The 24,220-nt window shown below is 62.9% G+C and overlaps 1 protein-coding gene across 3 annotated transcripts; it reads right to left on the reverse strand.

Annotated features, from left to right (window-relative positions):
- Positions 1-5,280: 5,280 nt before the first annotated feature.
- Positions 5,281-17,085, reverse strand: CHRM1 (cholinergic receptor muscarinic 1). Of its 3 annotated transcripts, XM_070427315.1 has the most exons (5): positions 17,047-17,085; positions 16,530-16,691; positions 15,994-16,085; positions 10,463-10,619; positions 5,281-7,761 (listed from the first exon to the last, which is right to left on the reverse strand). In XM_070427315.1, the coding sequence occupies exon 5, from the start codon at positions 7,684-7,686 to the stop codon at positions 6,301-6,303; it is 1,386 nt and encodes a 461-aa protein (XP_070283416.1). In that variant the 5' UTR covers positions 7,687-7,761; positions 10,463-10,619; positions 15,994-16,085; positions 16,530-16,691; positions 17,047-17,085; the 3' UTR covers positions 5,281-6,300. The 3 variants fall into 3 exon arrangements, with proteins under 3 accessions (XP_070283416.1, XP_070283417.1, XP_070283418.1); XM_070427316.1 differs by lacking the exon at positions 17,047-17,085 and having other exon boundaries at positions 16,530-16,975; XM_070427317.1 differs by lacking the exons at positions 15,994-16,085; positions 16,530-16,691; positions 17,047-17,085 and having other exon boundaries at positions 10,463-14,273.
- Positions 17,086-24,220: the final 7,135 nt, after the last annotated feature.

Below are 24,220 nucleotides of genomic sequence, written 5' to 3' on the forward strand. Positions count from 1 at the left end.
CTTGTGTGGGCGAAAGATTGCCCGGTTCAGGCTCCTCGGAGAAGGAAGAGCCATGGCGGGGAGGGGCTGAGAGAGGGGAGCAAAGGGACAGGGCCTGGGGGAAGATGGGCCTGGCGCACCTGGGCGGTGAGGACACTGGCGTTGAAGCTGGGGGGCGGGGGTGGGGGGGAGCCTTGAGGCTGTGCGATGCGGGATGGAGGGATGGAGGGCGTCCCCAGGGCCGGAGGGAGCAGGACAGGGCACTGTTCAGCTGAATGAGTGCCCAGCCGGTGGCCGCCAGGAGGAGAGCGTGGGCTTGGCGATCACTGGGGGCCGACTCCTTGCTCCGCCCCCGACTCAACCTCAACCTCAGTTGCCTCACCTGTGAGGTGGTGGGGACTGTTGTTACTCCTAACACTTCCGACACCAAATGTGTTGTCTTTTCCCCTCGCTCCTCTGATTCTCCGGAGGTGACGGGTGGCCTGCAACCCAGTTCAGCTCTGACTGCGGGCAGCCAGCGTGGGGCCTAGGTGCCGGCTCATCCCCAGGCCGGCCCCATCTGAGATGCCTCAGGTGTCACCGGTTCTTGTGACCAACTGGCTGTGGCGCAGGGGCTCCCACAGGAGCTCCCACAGGCGCTCCTTGGGCTCCGGATTCTCTCGGGGCTCACAGGGCCCAGGGGCGTGGTGCTTCACTCGCTGCTCACTCAGGAGCACCCACTCCGGTCAGGGCACAGGCCCGGGTTGTGGGCTCGATCCCCAGGGAGGCGTGTGCAGGAGGCAGCCCATCGATGATTCTCTCATCACTGATGTTTCTCTCTCTCTCCCTCTCCCTTCCTCTCTGAAATATATATATACATTTAAAGGGGTTTATTGTGAATAAGAAAAGATGCTCCTCACACCTCCATTACTCAGGAAATTCCAAGGGTTTTAGAAGTTCTGTGTCAGAAACTGAGACAAAAAAGCAAATGCATATTTCTTTTTAAAAACTATATACTTTTATTGATTTCAGAGGGTAAGGGAGCAAGCGAGAGAGAGAGAGAGAAACATCAATGATGAGAATCCACATCCCATACTACTGATCAAGCCCACAACCTGGGCATGTGCCCTGATCGGGAATTGAACTGTGACCTCCTGTTTCATAGGTCGACACTCAACCACTGAGCCATACTGGCCGGGCACAAATACATATTTCTTATATCACAGAGAGGGACAGCAACATCCACCTTGAGGGATTTCCAAGATTCAAAGAGAGAGTTTGTTCACGCGTCAGGGCGGGTAGGATGCTCGTAGGAGACTGTCATTCCCAGGTGTCCCCGCAGCAGCAATATGATGACCAATTACTGTCCACTAGGTCACAACCTCCCCAGTGCTGTGCTGACGGGGAGGGCCCCGGTCCGACTGCGCACCCCTGGACTCGGCTGGGCAGAGCCGAGGAGCCGAGAGGGAATGTGAAGACCATGGCAGGTAGGGAAGGACCGTGCCTTCCGAGTGCTCAGTGTACAACAGGCCCAGGCTGCTTGTCTTCCTTTCACAGATGAGGAAACCGAGGCTTGAGACGAGGAAGTAATTTGTTCGAGTTCGCAAATTCTGGCCCCCAAATGCCTGCCTTTAATCTCCTGAGTGGCAGGGGTGCCAGGAGCGTCTTTTGTTCCAGGGTTTGGCCTTTCGTCCGGTGCCGGGCAGAGCCCCCGAACCCCGGGGTCTCCTGGGTGATGGCAGGAGGGTCTTCTGTTGTAATGAGCTGACTTCCCGGGCGCAGACATCCGGTGTGGGAAGTTCTGTGAGTAGGGAGGGTAAAGGAGACAGGAGTGTTTCCTTCCAGTGGGGCGAGAATATGCCAAGCAGAGGAGCTGGGAGGAGTTAAAAGCACCCCGGAGTGAGCTTGGGACCCACATAGGACGGGAGAGTCTCCGAAGCTGGGGCCAGGGCTTGGGGGCCAGAGGCCAGAGATGAGGCTGAAGAGGGAAGGGGGCTGGATGGAGGGCTCCGGAGGCTCCGGAGCTCGCGTGTTTACCTCCAGCGATTGACGAGTGGTAATCACGCAAGGGACTGCCAGCATCGGATGGACCTATGTTTTGGCAAAATCGCGTTGGCGGAGGCATGGAGAATGGGTGGCGTGAAGGCAGGGGTTGGCACCGGCGGCCGCGGGGCCTGGTTTCGTACCCACTGTGAGCTAAGAACGGGTTTTGCATTTTTAAGTGTCTGAGAAGCAAATCAAAAGAGTCCTTTATTGTGACACATGAAGATAATATAAGTTCAAATCTCAGCGAACTTCAAATAAAGCTTTATTGGAACGCGGCCCAGTTCATCCACTCACATATTGTGTACGGCTGCTTCTGGCGACGGTGGCAGAGACTGATGCAGATGTACCTACCTACACAATAGCCTCACACATCGGCTATTTGCCCACCACAGACAAAGTTTGCTAACATCTGAATTAAGGGATTGTTTTAGCATTTCAGGCAGGAGGCCTGCCCGGGGACGGGGACGCGGGATGGAGGCCCTGGGTGAATCCGGGAAATATTCGGCAGGTGGACAGGCTGACCGGGCACAGGGGGCGAAAGGAGACGGAATCTGAGATGATGCCCAGATTTCTGGGTGAGAGCTGAGTGAATGGGGTGCCCGGAACGCCAAGAGCGAGAGTGGGAGCGGGGGCGGGAAGGTCAGGGGCCCGGAGGGACGAGGGAGAAGTGCTCCCTGGAGTCACGCGGTTTGTGTGCGTTACCACACCCATTAGGGCCTGAGGCTGGTGCGGGCACCTGGCGTGCAAAGGCTCCGGTGCTGTGAAGGCAGCGGGTACCTGTCTGAATTTCTGGTCGGCTCAGCCAGGCTCCAAGGAATGAAACAAAAGGGCCCCAAGCGCCTGGGGGGGCAGAGGCCTGAAGGACGGAGAGGTTGGCCCGCCGGGGAGAGGGAGGGCTGCCCGTGCAGGTTTAGAATAGCGGCCAGGTGAGCTGGGCCTTCGGGGCCTTGGTCCCTGCCCAGGCGTGGGGGCAGGAGCCCAGGCGGCCAGGGCCACCTGCTCTGTCTGTGGTCTCACAGTCCTGTTGTCGGGGAGGCAGTCCAGCCTGGGGGACTATTCCCTCGATTGCCCGCAGATGGAGCTAAAGTGCTGTGCTGTGAATTGGGGGGAGGGAAGGGGGGAGGAAGGGGGAGGCAGGGATGGGGGGGCAGAGGAGAGGACAGAGAACCCTCGCTCGTGCCCTGCTCCAGGCTCGCTCCAACCTGGCAGGGACCAGGTGGTGTCAGAGCCGCCTTATTCTTTCCCAACTTCCTGCTCAGGCGTGAAAGGGCCCTTATCTCTGGGGCCAAGAAGGGCTACTCGGGTGGGAGGGGTGCAGCGTTGGGGTGAACTGGTGCACGTCCGGCTCAGCCGCCTCCTGCAGCTCCGGCGGCTGGACCGGCGGCTGGACCAGGAGGGCTCTGGTCTCAGAGGCTTGCGGGGCACAGGCACGTCTCTGGGAAGCAGCCCGCGCCCCCCCCCCCCCTGCCCCCCGCCCCCTGCACCAGGCTTGCTCTCCATACTCCTTCCTCCCCGCCCCCGGCCATCTCCTCCCTGGGCCGGGGTGAGGGTGAGGGTCAGGTTTTGGGGTGGGACTCTGGACCCCTCAGAGCCTCGGCTGGAGGCGTGTGGAAAGGTGTGTCTGACACGAGACTCATTCCTGGCCTTCACTGCGAGAGCCTGGTCCTGCGGTGACTGACATGGAGCCCGTGGGGTGCTTTCCCCAGGCCCCCCTCGTCTCCTAGCTCCTCCCAGGGGCGAGGACACTGAAGATGACACTTGCCTCAGGCGGTGGGGAGGGGGCACAGGCAGGCAGGACCTGTGCCTGGGACGAGGGCCAGTGCCGGCCCCATTCCCGATCCACGTGCCGGCTTTGACCGTCCACTCCTGGTCCCCAGGGGAGGCCAGCGGTGTGAGTCCAGTGCCCTGCTCCCCAGCACTGCTTGCTCCCGGGCCCCTGCCTCCCAGAACCCTGCCTCCAACAGGGCGGGCGCTTGGCTCTGCAGGGGCCTGGGGCTGAGCGGAAGCAGGCACAGGGGAGGGGCCCGAGGACGCTGGGCCGGGGGACAGGGGAGGGTTTGTGTCCTGGAGTCACTGTTCACAGTCCCTGGCCAGCCTGCTCTGTCCACCTCTTCTGCCGGCTGCCCCTGCCCACAGTGCCGGCTGCTTCCTTTCCACAGGATTCTGGGGGTCCTGACAGCTGTGGGGGTGAATCTCCACCCCCCCCCCCCCCTCTGGACCCCAGCCCTGTGGGCCAGCCTTCCTCCAAGGCCAGCCCACAGCAGTCACCCGAGGGCTGTGGAAACGGGCTGGGCTCTCCCCTGGAGTTTCTGACTCAGTCAATCCGGGGTGACCCCGGGACCGCACAGATCCGACCAGTTCCCGGTGCTCCCGGTCGGGCACTGTGCACCGAGGATCCTCCTGCAGGTCTGGGCTATCCAACCCGCACGTTCCAAACAGCGTGGCCCTGCCAGGCCGGAGCGCATGCCTACGCCCTGAGCGACCCGCCTGCTGAGCCCACCTGCGGGCCTCCAGCCACCCGGGTGGGCTCTGCGGGCCGTGGGGTCACAGGGGCTCCCGGGCCAGGCGGTGCGGTTTAGCCTCTGGAGGGGCTGGAGGCCGAGGCAGCCTGCAGGGAAAGGCCTGCTGGGGGAGCTCCCTGCCCCCTGCGTGTCGCCACACCGTTGCTGGGGAGGCCGGTGCTGCCCAGGACGCCCTGGAAGCTGCCCCGGCCTCACTGGACTCTGCGCCGTGGCTTTAATTTGTGTCCTTTCACCTAAGACACTATAACCGCGAGTGTAACAGCTTCGAGAGTTCTGCGTCCTGTGCGTCACCGGCCTTCGGGGTGGTCTCCTGGAAGTGCTGCTGCCTGGAGGCCGGTGTTGCTTTGTGGGGTGACCCTGAACGGCCCTCCTGGGTCACTGGCCTGTGGCTCCCCGTCTGCGATGGGGGTTGGGGGCAGTTGTGTCCTCGCCGGGTATGACAGGGCCCCCGAGGAGCTGCAGATGGCAAAGCTGACAGACGACGCGGGCCTGCGGGCCGGCCCAGCCTCCTCAGCCTTCACCTGCCAGGAGCCAGGTCTGCCGGACAGCCCTCCTCACCTGAGCCGGGACCTGGGTGCTGGGCCCACAGGTGTCCATAGGTCCAGCCTCTCAGTGCTGCCCTTTGGGGGGCACCGTCAGGGCAGCGGTGCACATCCTGCGGTACTTACTCCCCCGCCCCCCGCCCCCCCCCCCCCATCCTGCCCTGGACCAAGACTAGGTCCTGGATCCAACACAGGGAGGAAGGACCTCAGCATCCGTGGGTTACGAGGCTTTATTCAGACTCAGCACTTGCTGAGATGGAAGGAAAGAATATTTGGGGCCAGGCTGGGCCTGGAGATGAGGGTGGCTGGGAGGCCATGCACGGGCGGGACTCGGGGGCTCACAGGAGACGCCCTGTTGGCTGGGCCGGGCCTGTGTGGGGCGGGCTGGAGGCAGGCAGCATGCAGGAGGCCTGGCTAGATCTGCACGGAGCAGACCTACCCAGGTGGCGGCTGGGAGCCAGGAGGGACTGAAGGTTCCTCTGGGCGGGGGTGTAGGCGTGAGGCTGGACAGCAGGCACCCTGCCCTCGCTCCCCAGGAAATGACCCAGTGGGACGCCAGGGCACCTGGCGTGGGCCCTGCTGCTGCCGCGGGACTTGCCGTGCGACTAGCCAAGCTGGCCCCTTCTGGTGCCACTGTCCTGCTGATGCTTGGACATCCGCCTGGAGGGGGACCCCACAGGGACGCTCTGCGGACACTGAGAGGGAGGCTGGGCGTTCTGGAAAGTGAGCCCAGAGCCCAGCAGAGTGGGCTGTGCCTGCAGAGGGGCCAGGGGCTGGTCCCTCTGAGCCAAGCTTTTCTCTCAGTGTTTGGTGCCAAGTTCCCCGCGGTGGCCACAGAGGGTGCCATTCCCCACCGCCATCCAGGCCAGCCAGGGGGCCGGGGCTGACTGCGGAGGTAAACCTCTCTGCTGGCCCGCCCTGCTGGCTCCAGGTAGACTTCCTGCCTAAATGCAAACAAGGAATCCAAGGGCCGGATCCTCCTCCCGCCTTCTTCCTGGTGAAGAGCCCGTTCCCACCCGGCAGGGGACAGAAAAACCAGTTCCCCGGGTCGCTCCCTGCCTGGGAATGGCAGAGTGGAGTTGGCAGGGTCCCTCTGGCTGTCCAGGAAGGTGACCTAGGGGCCTGGGAAGCCTGTGAGGACGGAGCAGGGCCCGGGGCCTGAGGTCACGGTCCCCGCTGCCAGCTCGACCGGGCGCCCCCGGGACCGGGGTGGAGGGCGAGGGCGGGGGCCATCAGCACTGGTGGGAGGGGGTGCGGTGCACAGAGCCGGGGCGCTTGGGGATCTTGCGCCAGCGCCGCTTGTCCCAGCGGCAGAGCAGCAGCAGGCGGAAGGTGTCCCGGAAGGCCTTGTTGCAGAGCGCGTAGCACATGGGGTTGACGGTGCTGTTGACGTAGCAGAGCCAGTAGCCCAGCTCCCACAGCGTCCCGGGGACGCAGTCCTTGCAGAAGGTGGACACCAGCACCATGATGTTGTACGGCGTCCAGGTGAGGATGAAGGCCAGCAGGATGGCGCTCAGGGTCCGCGCCGCCTTCTTCTCCTTGACCAGCGAGAAGGTCTTCCGCTTGGCCAGCTGGTCCTTCCCGCGCGGCTTCTGGCTCTTGCCCGTGCGCTCCCGGCCCTTCCGCGTCGGCCTCTTGACCGTGTTCGGGGAGCTCCGGGGGGGCTGCTTGGCGGGGGCCTGCGCCTCGGGGTCCACCATGGGCATCTTGATCGCCACCTCGGGGCCCGGCTCCTCACCCTCCGAGGACGTGAGGGACTCCATGGAGCCTTCATCCTCCTCCTCCTCCTCCTCCTTCCAGCTGTAGGCCTGCAGCAGCTTGGGGGCCCGGCAGCAGCCGCAGCAGCGCCCCGGAGGGGTGTCCGCGGCGCCCTCAGCCCCCGGCTGGGACCGCTCCGAGCTGCTGCTGCTGCCGCCGCCCTTGCCTGGCGTCTCGGAGCCCTGCAGGGCCGCCAGCTCCCGGGCCCGGTTCTCCGTCTCCCGGTAGATGCGCCAGTAGAGTGTGCACATGACCGTGACCGGGAGGTAGAAGGCGGCCATGGCGGTGCCGAAGGTGATGATGGGCTGGGAGAGGAACTGGATGTAGCACTGCCCGGCCAGCACTGTCCGCTCGCCCACCAGGTACTGCCAGAAGAGGATGGCCGGGGCCCAGAGCACGAAGGACACCGTCCAGGCCAGGCCGATCATCAGCACCGCCCGGCGCGGCGTGCGCTTAGCGCGGTAGCTCAGGGGCCGGGTCACGGAGAAGTAGCGGTCGAAGCTGATGAGCAGCAGGTTCATGACCGAGGCGTTGCTGGCCACGTAGTCCAGGGCCAGCCAGAGGTCGCAGGCCAGCGTGCCGAGGACCCAGCGGCCCATGAGCAGGTACGTGGTGTAGAGGTTCATGGAGAAGGTGCCGATGATGAGGTCGGCGCAGGCCAGGCTGAGCAGGAAGTAGTTGTTGACGGTCTTAAGCTCTGTGTTGACCTTGAAGGAGATGAGCACCAGCAAGTTGCCCGTCACGGTGGCCAGGGACAGGAGGCCCGTGGTGATGCCGATGAAGGCCACTTGCCAGGGACCCTTTCCTGGTGCCAGGACGGTGATGTTGGGGCTGACGGCGGGTGGGGCCGAGGTGTTCATGGCGGCCGGGTGGGACCGAGGGGGCAGCCCCTTCCTCTGGTCACACGGGGGGCTTCCTCAGGGGGAGGTCATCACCTGGGAAGAGAGGACATGGGCTTCGGTTGGGGGGCTGGACACTGTCCACCGCCTGGAGTGGTGTGGGCGAGGAACCAGCCCCACCCTCCCAGAACTTCAGGCCAGACAGCGTGCCACCGGCCCCCTCCCGGGCGGGCTGGGCCCTTCCTGCTCTGGCAGCCACACACACACACACACACACACACACACACACACACACGGTCATTATAACGCACATAATGAAGGGGTCTGCCCGCCGCCTGGGGGTGGGGGCGGCTTTGGAATCCAGGGATGCGAGTCTTCATTCCTGCTCCCCCCCACCGCCCCCCCTTCAGGCGCGGAGCCTCAGTGTTCTCCTCGCTGGGAAATTGCCGCTAATTCAGGCGCAGGAGGCGCGCTCTGGTAGACAGCACGGCCAAATTTCAAAGCATTTCTCTAAATTCGATCAAAGCTCCCATTTACTGAGCAGTTGCTGCGCACCAGACACAATGCCCAGCACTTCACTGGATTACCCAATTCCACGGCCACGCGTCTGGGGGGGGGTGGCGGGGGGAAGGTCTCTTAGGACCCGCAGGCCACGAGGCAGCCGTGGCGGCCGGGCCTGGTGAGGGTGACCCAGGCGGGGGTATCAGAACCCACTTCTCTCCTCTCTCTCTCTCAGCACGTGGAGCTCCAGGGGAATAATTCCATCAAATAAGGAGACAAGAGAAGGCAGGGGAGGGCGCCCGAGGAGATAAGGGGAAAGAGATGGGAGCAGAGGGGCCTGCTTGAATGTGTATCTGTGCGGTGGGTGGGGGTGGGGGAGAGAGGGGGAGGGAGAGAGAGAGAGAGAGAGAGAGAGAGAGAGAGAGAAAGAGAGGTGTTTGGCGTCGCGTCAGACCCTTGAGGAGGGCAGCAGGGAAGCTGTGCTGGGCCTGGACACTCGCCCGGTGGCAGAAGATCTGCCATAAAGCAGGCAGCAGGGCAAGGGACTCAGCTCCCAGATACACGGGGTCTGGCCCCAGATGGGGTGTGGGCGGCCCCTCCACCTCCCCACTCTGTTCCTGGGCTCCAGCTGAATGGGGGCTGCAAGGGGAACAAGAAGATCTTCCAGATTTCTCTTTAAAAATATTGTTTTTTAGGGTTATTTATTGATTTGAGAGAGAGAGAGAGAGAGAGAGAGAGAGAAGGGGGAAGGGGGAGAGAGAGAGAGAAACATCAATTTGTTGTTCCACGTACTTATGCATTCATTGCTTGATTCTCATACGGATGTGACCTGACTGGGGATCGAACCCGCAGCCTTGGGTATCGGGACGATGGTCTAGCCCAGTGGTCGGCAAACTCATTAGTCAACAGAGCCAAATATCAACAGTACAACGATTGACATTTCTTTTGAGAGCCAAATTTCTTAAACTTAAACTATATAGGTAGGCACATTGTTATTAACTTAATTAGGGCACTCCTAAGGCTTAGGAAGAGCCACACTCAAGGGGCCAAAGAGCCGCATGTGGCTCGCAAGCCGCAGTTTGCCGACCACGGGTCTAACCAGCTGAGCTACCCAGCCAGGATCCCCCAGATTTTTCTTGACCCTGGAGTCCAGCCCAGGCACAAGTGCAGGGAAAGGAAAAACCCAGGGCGGGCGCTTAGCAACCTCCTGGCCAGGCAGGAGGCCCCGCAGCCCAGCCGCGGCTGCGCTCTGTTTCGGCAGCTCCTTTCCTGTTCTGGCCTCAGGTGTCCACCTGGCCATCGAGGACACCGGGGGCTCCTCCTACCGGCAGCCGTGGCGTCAGGGGCTGTATCGCTGAAAACATGCCAAGGGAGAGATTCTGGGCAAGGGCTGCCCAGCCCTGGCATCCCCGGAGCCCGGTCCATGACAGAGACTGGAGAGCGGTGCCTGTGACAGGGTCGCCGCGTGATGGTGGCCTCGGGGGGGAGAGGAGGTGGTAGCGTGCGACCGCAGTGCGCGTGGCTGCGGGCACCTCCACGGCTCGAGGTGACCTGTCTGTGTGTGAGCCACGCTCCGTGTGGAGAGCTCAGAGTGTGACCCCGAGCAAGAAGGACCGTGCTGTCCGTGTGTCCGGGCCGGGGGCACGCGAGGGCACGTTTACGCCCTGGGTGCGGGACCCAGACGCTGTCTGCCTGGGAATCCAGGCTGCTCCGCTGACTGGGGGTGTGCTCTCTGCTGGCGACACGACTGCTGTGTGCCTCGGTTTCCTCAACTGGAAAACGGGGGCCATAGTTCCTGGCTAACAAATCCAGGCGTGGCTGTGAGGCCAAGGGAGGCGAGAGGCGTGACGCGCCTAGAACAGGCCTGGCGCACTCGGCGCCACGGACCCGGCACCGGATGCGCGAGGTTCGCCCTGCTGCCTGGGCCCGGCTGCTTCCTGACGGAGGGTTTCTACTCAAAAACCAACTCGGACAACAGCCCCTGGGAGCCACAGTGATCGCGGCTGCGACCTAGCGCCCCGAGTGCCGGTCTCGCACGTGCCTTGCTGCTGGTCATCGCAGCGGGGAACCGATGACTGAGGCATGGCTCTTCTCTCCATTTTACAGATGAGAAAAACGAGGCTGAGAGCAGCCGGAGAGTTTGCACAAGACACACCAGGAGGGTCGGAACCAGGGTTTGAGCCCGAGCAGTTGGTGCCAGTGAAACTTTTAAAAAACGGACGCTCGGCCTGGGGTCCGGGGTTTGCCAGGGTGAATTTTTAAAGTGTTACATTGAAATGGTATTTATTTCACTTACCGCGTCTCGTTGCATCCTCCGTCCTTAACCAAAGTCAGGCGCTGGGCGGGAGGCTGGGACCGGATGCGCCTGATGGGCTTCTCGGCGAGGCAGCTGGTGGGCACCGCCCTGGACAGGAGCCCTGCTCACCGCTTGTCCCTCCGGTCTGAGCTCAGCGCTGCGCAATGCCCGTTGCGCAGATGGAGCAACCGAGGCCCAGAGAAAAGGGGGAAGAAGGCACCGGTCACCCGAGGTCTCCTGGCTCTTAGATTGGGTGCTGCTGCCCCCAACTCCCCGGTGCCTTTGAGCAGCTCCGTAGCCCCAGTGGCGACCTGGGCCCGGCCCCGAAAGGCCCTGTTAGAAGTGGAGCTGCTGGCTGGCGGCTGCGCCTCCCCGGCCGCAGAGCCTCCTCCGATGAGCCAGGCGCTGCGCCCGCCACTGACCCGCGCCTCACACCTCAGCAGGACAAGATCAGGGGAGGCAAGGGCGGCCCTCGCCGTGGGTGCAGCACTCAAGGAAGTGCCTCAGAACTCAGCAATCAAGCAGATGACAGTTCAATGCAATATTTAAAAATGGAAAACAATGCAAAACATCCGTAATACACACAGTTTTGAACAAAGACAGGATCCAACCCTGCACTTGCACACCCACCCCGTCCGCCACGCCTTGCCCTAATCCCGGCCCTGGTTCCGACGAAACTTGACAAAAGCAGACGGCCCGCCCCCCGTGGAGGGTAGTTTGCTATTTGGTTTCTAGACATGTTACATTACTATAGTGTTTGTCCTCATTACAGGGGGTTTGCTGTGTGCCCCTCTTAAATTGTGCGCTGGGACGAGGGCCTCCTCGCCTCACCCCGATTCCAGCACGCCTGGCTCTGCATCTCAAAGCCGAACCTTCCCAGCCGTGTGATCACCCGCAATCACGCAGCCCCTGCTTTCCGGCTGCCCTGCGTCCCCCCGCCGATGGGGACGATGGCATCCGAAGAGCCTGGCTCTGAAATGCCGCTCAGGTAAAGGCCTGTTACTCTTCCTGACGCCTCGTTCCGATGCACGCCCGGCCCCTCTGACCCTGCCCTTCCCGGGCAGACCCCAGGCACAGCCCTCTCTGGGCCCCACGCTGCTCGCGCGCACGGTGGGGGAGCGGGACCAGCCTGGCATCTGGGCGGACTGTACAGGAGCCTGAAACTAACATCTCAAGACGCTGAACAGAAAGGACCCAAGTCCCGGAGGCGAGGCTGCAGAGGCCGACGGCTCACATGTTTTCTCAGCCGGGGCTGGACTGGCATCTCCCCGCGGTGGGAGCATGGCAACCATGCCCGTCAGTGCCACCAGGCTCCTGTGGGGGCTAGCGAGGCTTTGATGGATTTCAAAAAGCCTCCGAGAGAAGAAGTGGTCCTTGGAGGCGAGAGGGCCGGAGTCCCTTCCCACTTCCTCATTTTCATACTGATAACCGCCATAATTAATCGCCTCCTGCATGCAGGCCCCTGATGTGTGATACTATTTCCCTTAATCCACAGGACACCCCAGTGGGGGGTTCTTAGCTCTGCGTTGTAGATGAAGACACAGGGTGGGGGGCTGAGGGACTCCCTGATGTCTCACAGGAAGCGGGGACTCTGTGCCCCCCCCCCCCCAGGCTCCAAGGTCTGCATCCTCCCCCTCAGCCGGCCTATCAGCTGTGAGGACAAGGCCACCCGCCTGGGAGGGAGGACAGTAGAGGTTCTGGGGAATTGAACCCTGATTCTTGCCAGCCCCCCTGGCTTCTGAGCTCCGGGGATGCAGCTCTGAGCAGCTGTCCACGGCCTGGCCCGTCCTCTAAACCCAGAAGCAGGTCCTCCCTAGATCTCGTTGGGACGGTGATGTGCTCAGGAGAAGCCCCTGGAGGCCTACTGTGTGCCCTTGGGAGGGTCCCCTTAACCTTGACGGGGACAGCCCTCTGCCTGTTCAAGGCCACGAAGGTCAGCGAGATGATGGCTGTGGAGGGACCAGGAGGCTCTGCGACTGCGGCTGGTTCCGCTGGGGATGGAGCCCGGGGCTGAGCCAGGTGCCAGGGTCCAGCAGCCCCAGAACCTCTGCAGAGGAGGGGCTTAAAGTCCTCCATGCCATCCACCGCGTTAGCCTCGCCTGTTCTGTGAAACATCCCTGGGGGCGGAATTAGTCGATGGGGATGCAGGGGGCTGGGGGAGGACCCTCCCGCCCCGGGACATCCTGGGCGCAGCGCCTAGCTTTAAGCCCCATCTCTGTTCTCATCTCGCTGTGTGACCTGGGCAAGGCCCCGCTCCGACCCGACCGGGGACCCTTCTGCGGGGAGTAAGTGTGAGGGCGTCATTGCTGAGTAAGAGTCAGAAGGGGTGGGCGAGTGCGTAGCTTGTGGGGATGGGCTGGGACTCATCCTCCGAGGGTGTCACGTCTGGGGACAAGGAGGCGGGAGGGGCTTTTCTGTCCAGGGCGCGGCCTTCTGATGAAGGTTGTTGGGAGCTTTACATAATCTCCTTAATATTATTACAGCAACTGGTGTTTACGGCTTCCAATATAGCACACGTGGCCGTAAGCGTTATCCGCATGCTCTATTCGGCCTGTTATAACTCCTTGCAAAGTAGGTTCTATTTTCCTCGAGTTGCTAAAGGGGCAGCTGAGGGCTAACGGGGCAGCTGAGGGCTAACGGGGCAGCTGAGGCTTAGTGCCCTGAAGGACCGCCCAGCGAGTGTGTCAGCAATGCCACCAGGATTTGGATGCCGCAGCTCCTCTGAGGCGAACCTCTTCAATCTCTATTCTAAACTGCTCTGTGGGGCCCGGCCAGCGTGGCTCAGGGGCTGAGCGTCCACCTATGAACCAGGAGGTCACGGTTCGATTCCTGGTCAGGGGATATGCTTGGGTTTCGGGTTTGATCCCCAGTGTGGGGTGTGCAGGAGGCAGCCGATCCATGATTCTCTCTCATCATGGATGTTTCTATCTCTCTCTCCCTCTTCCTTTCTCTCTGAAATCAATAAAAATATATTTTTAAAAAACCGCTGCTCTGTGGAGATAGGGGGTTCAGCGGCCTCCTTGTCCATCTGGCCAAGCTTGGCCAAGCCCCGGGGTGAATCAGTCACCAGGGAGGGGTCAGCCCTCCTTTAGGATCTGGCTTGTGTGTGCGCGAGACAGTGCCTGTAGTCTGTCTGTGTGATGTATGATGACAGTGTGGTGGGAAGGGGGAGGTGCAGCTGCAGCTCTCTGACAGGCAGGGGAGGGGCTGTGTCTGCCTCGTTCACGGCTTTGAACCTGTGCTTGGCGCACAGTAGTTGCTCAATAAACATCCGTGGGACAAATACATGCGTGTGTACGCGGAGTCGTCCTGCCTGGCTCCGGGCCGGGGCATGAGGACGAGCCTGCAGGGGGCAGGACCAGCTCCTGAGTGTGGTCCCTCTGTTCCCTCCAGGCCTATATGTCCTCACCTGCCAGGTCCCTGTCCCCTGGGCGAGGCCCTGCGGGGCTGGTTTGAGAGCACAGGAGGAGAACAGCCACGGGCATCCTCACCTGGGGGCCAGGACTGGACCGAGGGAACCCTGCTTCACCTGCTGCGGGAAGCGGGTGGGAGGTAAGACAGGTGTGGGCATGGATGGCCCCTGACCGTGTCAAGGGAGGAAAAAGCCATCCTGAACTCAAAGAGTTAAGGGATGAGGTCAGAGCCTCTAGCAGGGCCAGCCAGGCTATTGACCGCCAGCGCCCTGGACAGATCCCTGGGGGCTGGGGATCTGGATGGTGAGAGGCAGGGGGAGGGGAGAGAGCCGGGGGCGCAGGGGGGGGGGGCGGGGGGGGGAGGCCGGGAGAGATCGCCGGGGAAGGGATTCCTGAACACCGGGTCTCCGGAATCTTTCCACTGGCCAAGGAATGGAGGGGGGGGGGGGCCGAGAATGAGGGGGTGCTGGCGAAAGGTTCAGGAAGGAGGAGTGAAGCCATCTTGGGATTCTGGGCCTGGGAGCCTGCAGCCCCAACTGGAGAGAAGGGGCAGTCTGGGGAGAAGGAGGTACGAGGTGGGGGTGGGGGCCCTTCTGATGGGGCCTTAACCCCACGCCGGCAGTCAGAGCGCTCCCCCCCCCCCCCCCCCACGCTCCCCCTGGGCGGACTTTTCTCTGAAGGTAGTTCCTGACCCATCAAAGGTGCACAAAACTTCCACCCCAGTGCCCGGCCTCGGGGACCAGGCATCAGCAGATCCAACTGATCACATTTTCAGGCTCAACAGTCTCCCCTGGAAGGGCCACCCCCCACCCCCCAGGGCAGCAGCCCGCAGTTAATGCTCCTCGTGCACTGCTGAGCCCAGAGGATCCCGGCCCGAGGACCCCCCAGGTCCCCTCGCTGTGGGGGGACCTTCACCAGGGCCTGGCGTTAGCAGGCTGGGCCCTCGGCCTCACCCTCCAGGCGGCCTCAGAAGTGCTGGGCCCTCATCCTCCTCTCCCCGCGCCCCCTGCTCTTCCTGCTCCTGCTCCTCTCCCCGCTTCCTTTCCTCTCTCTCCCTCCCTCCCCCACCCTTCTAGGCATCACCATGGCATCACAGCGAGCACAAACCCAGGGAGATGTTCACCCACCTCTCCCCACCCGCCACCCGCAGAGCCCGAGCTCCCGCCTCCCAGAGCCTGCCGCTCCCCAAAGCTCCCCAACCCCGCCACCCTGCTCAGGCAGCCCGAAGTGTTGTGCCGAGGGCAGGAGAGCGGCCCCTAAATATCCCTTCCCCTTTCTCAGCCTCAGTCTCTCCTCCTGTACAATGGGCGGCTCCTTTCCAGGCCTGTCGTGACCTCTGCCTAACGCCTTCCTGACCCTCTGGAGTCCTCTCTGTGCTTCGGGCTTCAGCTCTCAGACCCCCAGGCCCAGCCCGGGAGGGAGGCAGGGGTCACATCTGCTGCGGCCCCAATTTGCCATCTCCTCCCCCACCCCTCCTCCTGGATCGCAGTGGCAATTGCACTGCCTAGTGGCTGAGGTGTGGGGGGGAGGGGGGCCGAGCAGTAGCTCTCATCTGACAGCTCAGTGAGCAGCTGGTGACCCAGGGACAGGACGCTGTGCGGCTGCAGGGGACACCCACTCCTTCCGGCCGCTGGCCAGGGCCCGGTCAGTCCAGTCCGGTGGAGCTGCAGGTGTGCTTTGCGGGAAGAGGTGGACCCTTGTCTACTGGCACCGATACACCTGAGCAGCCCTAAGACCCGGTGCCAGCTGACCACCCCTCCCCGGCGGCCGCGCAGGAGCTGCGATTCGGTAACAATCAGCACGCCTGGCCCCCAGCCCATCCCCACGTGTGGATCTGGGGGTCCTGGGAGGGTACCCAGCCCATCCCCACGTGTGAATCTGGGGGTCCTGGGAGGGTACCTGGCATCGGTGCCCAGTGGTGTCCGTGCATTACCTGGGCACGGCGCTGCCGCCCGCCCTGAGGAAGCCCAGGACTGAGACCAGGGGGAGTGCTCTCTGGGCGCCCGCACATGTCGGCACCATGTTCCCTGCCGCGTGGCCATCCATGTGCCCATTTGTCCCGGGAGAGCCCCGGGGCTTTTGGCCTGGTCTCCGGCTGGCTTCTGGCCTAACACCCACCTTGGCATCCAGCTTGTCCATCTGGCCAGCAGCCTGGTTCAGTCCATCGTGGGGGCGCTGAAGGTGGGTGGGGTGGTGGGATTCAGAATTCCCTGAGGGAGGAGAGGAGGGGTTCTGGGACTGGCACCCCTATTGGGGGGCTCCACCTCCCACAGGGCGCTGATGACAAGGGCTGCCCCCTGCCCTCCTGCCCGTCCCACTCTGTCGCTGGGGTTCTGGGGGCTGTGCCTGCGACGCGGCAGCCTGATCCCTTCTGGGCTCCAGGTCCAGTTCCCTAAGGGGGTCTCCATCTCCTCTGCCAGTTGAACCCCAGAAAAACACCAGGTGTGTCCACTCAAAGCCAGGGGGCAGGGTGTCTGGGGCAGCCAGTGTCCAATGCTGCGAGCCCCTGGTCTCTAGACCCCTCCCTGGCCCCCTCCTCTCTCTGGGGTCCACCCACATTTCCCTGTGCTCCGGTCCCCACCTGGAACACAGGACCCGGCTTCTCCAGGCCCCACCTTGCTGGAGCCCCTCCCGCACCTCCCAGATGTACTCACCATGGGCTGCAGAGGGTCTGCGGGGTCCTCCGCGCCACTGCCTCCCGGGGCCGCGGTGTCTCCAGGGACCCAAACACCTGGCTCCGGGGGGAGCTGCGTCCTGTGCTGGCAGCCGGAGGCGCAGCCAGGGATTGGCATGTCCCACCCCCTGGCACGCCAGCCCTGGGGGGGGGGGGAGGGAGGAAGAGAGAGAGAGGGAGGGAGGAAAGGAAGGGAGGGGAGCTTGAGGGAAGCCTCAGGCAACGTCTGGGGTTGGACTGGGTCCTGGAGCGCGCCCCCCTCCTCCACCAGGGCCCCCACTTTGAGCCCCGAGCCGGCGGGGGTAGGACATGAGGACGAGGAGCCCAGAAAGGCTAAAAGTCCAGAGCAGGAGAGAAGGCGGATGCAGGGAGACAAACACCCACACCCACAGCACACAGGCTCAGCGGCACACACACACCCTCACAAAGCACACTGTTTCCTGGGGCTCCTTCCCCCCCCCCCGCCCCCCGGCCCCCAGCCCCCAGCCCGCACGCACCTGCCTGGAGCACGGATTCACATGCCTCCTTCCCTCCCGCGCGCTCTGCCCCCTGCGCGTGCCCACGCGCCCACCACCCAGCCCCCAGCCCTGCTCCTCCCCCCGCTGCGAAGGAGCTCTGTTCCTTCTGTTTGGAAATGACACATTGGGCCTCATGTGAGAGGCTCCGACTTGGAACAGACCCAGAGGGCTGGCGCACCCGCGGGGCTGAGCGGGGTGAGCAGCCCGCGGGCTGGCTGTGCGCTCCCGCATCTGTCCCCGCGCAAGAGCCCGTGTGAGGCATACAGGTGTCTGGTTTTGGGGGTGAGTGTGTGGGGGGGGGCTACGTGCCTGCCCCACACGCTGCGGAGTGCCCCCCACACGTGTGTCCCTGAGTGCGCACGTCACCGTGCAACCTCTGGAGATACGGGTGTCACCTGTTGGCCTGGAGCCAGGAAGCCTGTACACGCGGGTCTGTATTCAGCGTGTGTCTGAGTGTTGCCCAACTGTGGCGCTTGTTAAGTCTACAAGCCGCGCAGGCTCCCTCTCCCTGCCTGCTCCACCCCCAGCTTCCACTTGGAAGACACACAGACAGGAGACAGACAGCTCTCCTCCCAGCTTGTCAAACTCTGTCTCCCCGGCCTCCCACTCAGGGCTCACAGGTTTGAGAGGAGGAACCTGCCCTTCCTCCCCTTTCCTCCCTGCGCCCCGCTGCTGGCCAGCCACCCCTGCCTCAGAGATTTGTGTTGAGTTTCCTCAGAGATTGAGCCCCTGGGGGCCCTTTGCCATAGAGACTGGGTCCTGGGGACCTCCCGGGGAGCTGGCCACGAGGAGAGATGGGGAGGCCACTGCTGGGCCACGCTGAAGCCCTGGGTGGAAGGCAGGCAGGGAGGACCGGGTCATCCATTATCCCAGAAGGTAGACAGGAGTCCAAGGAGCAGAGGTGTGACTGATGTGTGGTGGGTGAGTGTCCCCACGCGGGCCCCTTAGCTCCAAGCCCAGGGCTCTGGAGTCCAGTGCGGGGTTGGGACCTGCCCCACCGCTTCCCCTCTGCCCATTCCCCACCGAGCACCCCTCTCAATGTTGATGCCCCAGGGTAACCGGGGGCTGGCGCCCCGTGGCCAGTGGAGCCAGAAACTGGAGTCCCTGGGGCTTGGCCAGCAGCCATGGCGCGTCAGTGGTGGGTGCACGTGGCAGCCACAGGTGGGGGCATCTTTGCGCCCAAAGCCTGCCGAGCCCGCGCCCGCGCCCGCGGCCGGGCCCCCTCCCTCTGCGGTCAGGGCGATGCTGCGGCCTGGAGAGGCGTCCGAGCGCCCGGTCCCATCCCCATCAGCCAGCGGGGCGGGGCGGGTCCGAACTCAGCCCGTCCCTGCCCCCGGGTGCGGGCTCGGGCTGCCCCCTGCCGGCGGCCCGGGTTGCGGCGGGGCTGCGAGCCCGGGTGCGCGTCCACGTGGCCGAGTGTGGGGGTGTCAGGCCTCCACGCTCAGCATCCATTTCCGAGTCTGAATCAGGCTCCTTGGCCCCCTCCCCCCAACCTCCTTGGACTCCCTTCTCGCTTCTCCCCCCCGCCTCTGCACACGTCCCTGTAGAAATAAAAACACTTATTTTGTAGGCGGGAGAGGAGGGCGTCCAGCTCCCCCTCCCCCCGCCCTCCCCCCGCCTCTGGAGCGCCCCTCGGTCCCCAGCGTCCACTTTCCGGTCCTGCAGTCGCGGGGGCAGGGATGACCCCCGCCCCCACCAGCCCAGGTCTCCGTCTAGGTCCCAAGACCAGACGGGGAAACTGAGGCAGGCAGGGAGGAGGGAGGCAGGGCCGCGAGCAGCTCCCCCCAGCTCTCGCCGCCCCCGCACCCGCGCCGCATTTAGCCGCGGGGAGGCTGGGAACATTGTCTTTATTTTAAGCCGCCGAGTGCCGCACGAACGCGGCTGCCTGCGACAAAGGGCCTCGAAAAGCAGCGGCAGGAGGCGCACGTGGGGGTCCGCCCCCCGCCCCCTACCGCGCGCCCCCGGCCAGTTCTGGGGGCTCCCCGGGCACCAGGGTCCCCGCTCCGGCCAGCGGCTGCTTTGGTCGCTGGGCTGAGGGTTCACTCCTCCCGCCCCCGAGGGAGCGCGGGTCGTCCCCGCGCGGCCGGGCCCCTCTCTCGGCCTCCCCACCGCGGAGGGGTGTGCGGGGTGGGGGTGGGGGCGGGGGTAGAAGCTGCCCCGGGAGCGAATCCCGGTCTGTCCCTCCCTCTGGGACCGCCCTGGGCCGGTCAGTGGCCTCTGGTCTCCAGGTCTCAGTTCTGCGTCCAGCCGGGGAGCGGGGAACGCCGCCCGCGGCTGCTGGAGGGCGAGGCTGCACGTGGCGCTGGCGCTTGCTCGAGCGAGAGCCATGGCGGTCGTTACTGTCATTGGCACCGAGCACTCACCCTGTGCCCGGCGGCTCCGCGTCCGTGCGCTGGTGTGTCTTCCCCCACAGCTGGGGGCGGGGGGGCTCTATTATTCCCATTTTACAGACGCGTCCATTTGCGGGGCTCCCGCAGGGTGCGGTCGGGTGCCCCGCGCCACCTGGAGCCGGGGTCGGGGTGGCTGCAGTTCCAGGACGGCAGGGCCCCCCGGGGACAGCAGGGCCCCCGGGGACAGCGTTTCAACCTGCGGGGATCCTGGCCGAAGGCCGCGAGGGGGTGAAGTGCGCGCGCCCGCGCCGGGAGCCCGCAGCCCCGCAGCGGAAAGGCGCACCCTCCCTTGAACCCGCGTCAAAGGTCAAGCCCAGACCCTCCAGCCACGTCTCCGCGCCGCTTCCTCGCTCCCGGGAGCCGAAGGCCCCGCGGGCGACCCTCCTCGCCCCACCGACCCCTGCGCCGAGCTGGGTGGTCCCCGGTCTCGCGCGGGAAGCGGTGTGAGTGGTTCTCACCTGGCGTCCAGGGGGCCGCCTTCAGAGCCAGGGAGGGAGGCAGCTGGCCATCCCGCCGGATCCTTCCTGGCCGCCCTCCTCCCATTGCTGTAGGCCCTCGGCCTCGCTCCCCCTCTCCCCGCCCCCACGGTGGGGACCCCCGGGAGAGATTGTTTATTTGATTTAAAACAGACGCTAAAATCCAGGTTGGGGCTGCGGCTGCAGTACCCCCCCGCCCCCCTCTCCCCCCAGGGCTGGGGTGGGTGGGGAGAGTAGCCACAACCAAGGCATCATCTTGGGACAAGAAATGGGATTTTCTGAGTCTGGTTCCGAAGCCAGGCCATAGAAACACTCCCCACGGATCCGGCGCTTTGCCTCCCCTGGCGAGGCTGTGCTAGGATCCTGGGGGGGGGGGGGGTGGGGGGGGCGGGGCGGCTGGAGGGGGGCAGGTGCCGCACCGCTCCCCTCCCTGAGGACAGGGGGTTTAGGCGGCCGGAGCGGGGTGCCGGCGGGGCCTGGCCGGTGGAGCGCTCGGGTTCTCACGGCGGGTGGTGAGTGCGGGGAACAGGCAGCGCCTCCTGGACGGTGGGACCGGCAGCGGCGCGGAGCTGCGTCCCACAGGGACTCCCTGGGTTTCCTGTTCTCGGGGGTGGGACGCACCGGGGACTTGCGACGGGACGGAGGAAAGGGTCGCTCTCCTCTGTGCCATGGAGGCAGGTCTCTGTGGCCCCAAACAGCCCGAAACATCGGATTAACGGCGTCGACTTTGCTTCCCGCGGTCATTGGACAGGGGGCCCCCCCGAGTTTCAGGGCCCAGGGCGAGGCCCGACGTGACACTGCCGGAGGGAAGTCAGGGGGATGGAGGGAGCTTCGGGTGGGAGCTTCGGGCGGATGCGGGGCCTGGGGTCGGGATCCCAGGCTTCTCCCCGACCCTGTCTCCTGGCCGGAGGCTGCGCACCCAGGGAGGGACGGAGTAGGAGGGCCGATTCCGGGGTCCCCTGACTCCGGACCCGCTCAGTCTGCTTCCTTTCCTCCGAACAGCCCTTCCCCGGACTCCCGTGGGCGTGCACGCCTTGTCCTCCAGCCCCCGCCGAGGTGGAGAACGCAGCTCCAAGCCCACGACGGGGAGGAGTGGGCCGGCGGGGCGAGTGGAGCGTAAGCCCGATCCTTCTCCCATCTGCCCCCCGGGGGGACCCTCACCCCGCCAGGCGCTGCAAGTCCGGGGTGGCTGGGGCTGCCCCTCGCCTTTCGGGACTGCGAGGTCGCCAGCAGCCGCGCCTGTGCTCGCGGTGGTCCGCGCGGGCGGTTCGCGTTCGCGCCCGGGGTACCCACGGCCCACGGCCTCCGCACCTGCCGCCGCGCCCCCTGGTGGCCGCCAAGCTCCCTGCCCGGAGGGGCGTGGCCAGAGGCCAGGTGCCTGGGGCTGGGGTGTGCGGGGTCCAAGCGTCCATTTTCCTCCGCAGATATGAGAATAGTAATACACATTCCTGCAAGTTCTCATTTAGTCCTCATCACTCCACGATGTAGGCACGATTACTATTATGTTTAAAAAATATTTTCATTGATTGCAAAGGGAGAGGGAAAGAGAGAAACATCAAGCAAAGAGAATTGATTGGCTGCCTCCTGCACGCCCCCTGCTGGGGATCAAGCCGACCCGGGCATGTGCCCTTGACTGTAATCAAAACCGCAGGCCCAGGCTCTATCCACTGAGCAAACCGGTTAGGGCTATAGGCACGATTATGATACCCATTTTACAGATAGAAAATTGAAGCTAGGCCGGCCCCTTGACTCTTTCACAGTTTGTAGATGTTGCCCCCAGCTTGGAGCCTAACCAGCTGAGACCCCTCTGAGCCGGTTATGAGACAAGGGGTTTCCTGGGAATTTGCTAGGCCAGTGCCTGCTATCCCTTGTATTTTTTTTTTTGTTTGTTTGTTTATCTTGTTTATTTTTTATTTATTTTTAGTTTTTATTTTTTTGTCCCTTGTATTTAACAAACACAACTGTATGTCGGCCTGTTCGGTGTTTTATGTGTTTTACCTAATTTAATTTCTGTGATAACCCGAAGCAGGGAGAGTTGGTAGCCCTGTCTTATAGATGAGGAACTTGAGGCCCTGGGAGGTTTAATAGTCCGTCCAAGGTCGCATGGCTGGGAGGGCCAGCGCGGGGCCAGTTGACTCCTGATCAACATCAGTGTATTCACATCGCCCCCCTTCATGGCTGGACTGCGGGGTGGGGAGGGGGGGAATCGGCCTTTCTGCCAGGTCTAAGGCCCCCTCCCCGGGCCCCTGGCGCCTCCTGCCAGCCTGACCGGGGCAGGGACTGATGGGTTTGAGACCTCGGAGGCCGCCTGTTTAGTCTGCCCCGGGGCACTTGCTTGATTAACTGCACAATCGAGTTAGGGCCGAGCTCTGCTGCTGAGGCGGGAGGGGGAGGCGCTGGCGCCTGCGGCTAGTCCTGCCTGGGGTGGGGGAGGGAAATCGGGGTTTGATTGAAGCTGGAGCCTTCTGAGGAGTCTGAGAAGGACTGTGGCAGCCAGAAGCCAGCAGCCAACAGCCAGCAGCCAGCAGCCAGCGGGCGTAGGTAGCTGGTGGGCCTCAGGGCGGGGACCAACCTTCCCTGCCCTTCTTGCCCTTCCTTCCCTTTCCACAGAGGACTGGAGGCTCAGAAATGGAGGGGCTGGGTGCGTATTAGAGGGGGCCCCTTGAAACTCTCTTAAAGGCGACCTCCCAGAAGAAAACGGCCCCAATGCAGGGAGGATGCCAGGCTGGGTCTTAGGTCTCAGGCTGCCTCCCTTCTGGGGTGTGTGTGTATCTCTGTTTCTTACCAGGCTGTGGGCATCTCCCTGAGCACGTGCCCAGCCTGCTCTAGCTTTCCTGCCACCAGCAGCCAGTGAGGTGACTTTGCAAACCACCTGGGGTTGAGGGGAGATGGGGCCAGAGCCCAGCCCCAGCTCAGCCCTCCTCTTGGGGATCCTTTGCTTCCTTGGCCTACCATTCAGGGTTAGGCTTCCAGAGTTTGCAATCAATAGACTTCGTTTAAAAACCACACAGTGCAGCCTATCATATATCCTACTTCCTGCAGATAACGCAGCCCCATCCTGGGAGCTGTCTGGAGTCTGTGCCCAGCCCTGTGCTCAACACTGGGAAGGGAAGAGAGGAAACCAGCTCCCAGAAGCCGTGGGGTTGATAAGTGAGTTTAGTTGAAGGAACAAGATGCTCTTGGGAAAGGTACCGAGGCAGACCAGAGCCCGTGCACTTCCGAGCAGGAAAAAAGGTGACGAAAGATAGAGGGCTGGTCGGTGAGAACTGGTCTCAGTGGGGAGGGTGTCGGCCTGGCTGGGGAGGGTGATCTGGTTCCAGAGGAACTGAGTATGTCTGGGCACCAGACTGTTTGAGTCAAATTGGAGGCCCAGCCTAGAACCTGGTGGGGGAGAAGGAGCGTGGCCTCGCTCCCAGCCTCGTCTACCCGTCTGTAAATGGCGTGAGGATAGATGCAAAGATGGACTAGAAGGTCACGAAGGAGTCGCTCAGATGTCCTGTGATGATGGGCTGACAGATGCGGCGGGGAAGAAGGGTGGATCTAGACATGAAGACCAGGACCGAGGGGGTTCTGGCGGGCACCTACGCGTTGGGCCTGTGGGGGCACAGTTTTTGATGCTACTATAAATGGCATTGTCTCTTAAATTTAGATTTCGAGTGGTTTACTGTTGTATATAGAAATGCAATTATTTTGAAATACTGATCTTGTGCTCGAAACCTTGCTAAATGCATCTTAGCTGAAGTGGTGCTTGTGGATTCCACTGGATTGTCTACATAGGTGATCACTGCATGATTTTTTCGGACGGAGAGTTGGCTGAAGTGCAGTGGCCACTGTGTTTAGGCCAGAGGGGAATAATCGGAGAAGTTGTGCAAAGTTACATTAAAAAAAATCCTTAATTGTTGAGAGGGTTGCAGACACTCCCCTTTTTTCTCCCCATTGCCCCCCTCCACCCCACCCCAGGGCTTCACCACCCTATTGTCTGTGTCCAAAGGTAATACATATAAGATCTTTGGTTAATCTCTTCCCACCCCTCCTCCCCGCTTCCCTCTGAGATTCGTCAGTCTGTTCCATGTTCCCATGCCTCTGGTTCTGTTATTCATCAGTTTATTTTGTTCATTAGAGTCCTGTTTGTTTATTCTGATTTTTTAGGTTCAATTGTTGATAGATATGCATTTATTGCCATTTTATTGTTCATATATATATATTTTTTAAATTAAATCTTTATTGTTCAGATTATTACATTTGTTCCTCTTTTTTCCCCCCATAACTCCCCTCCTTCCAGCTCCC

The sequence above is a fragment of the Myotis yumanensis genome, unplaced genomic scaffold, assembly GCF_028538775.1.
Source record: "Myotis yumanensis isolate MYYU_CA2020_CCGP unplaced genomic scaffold, mMyoYum1.0.hap1 SCAF_10, whole genome shotgun sequence".
Classification (NCBI taxonomy): domain Eukaryota; kingdom Metazoa; phylum Chordata; class Mammalia; order Chiroptera; family Vespertilionidae; genus Myotis; species Myotis yumanensis.

Bases quoted from the DNA above. Each gene is read 5' to 3' on its own strand.
- CHRM1 (XM_070427315.1), bottom strand. From the start codon at position 7,686: ATGAACACCTCGGCCCCACCCGCCGTCAGCCCCAACATCACCGTCCTG.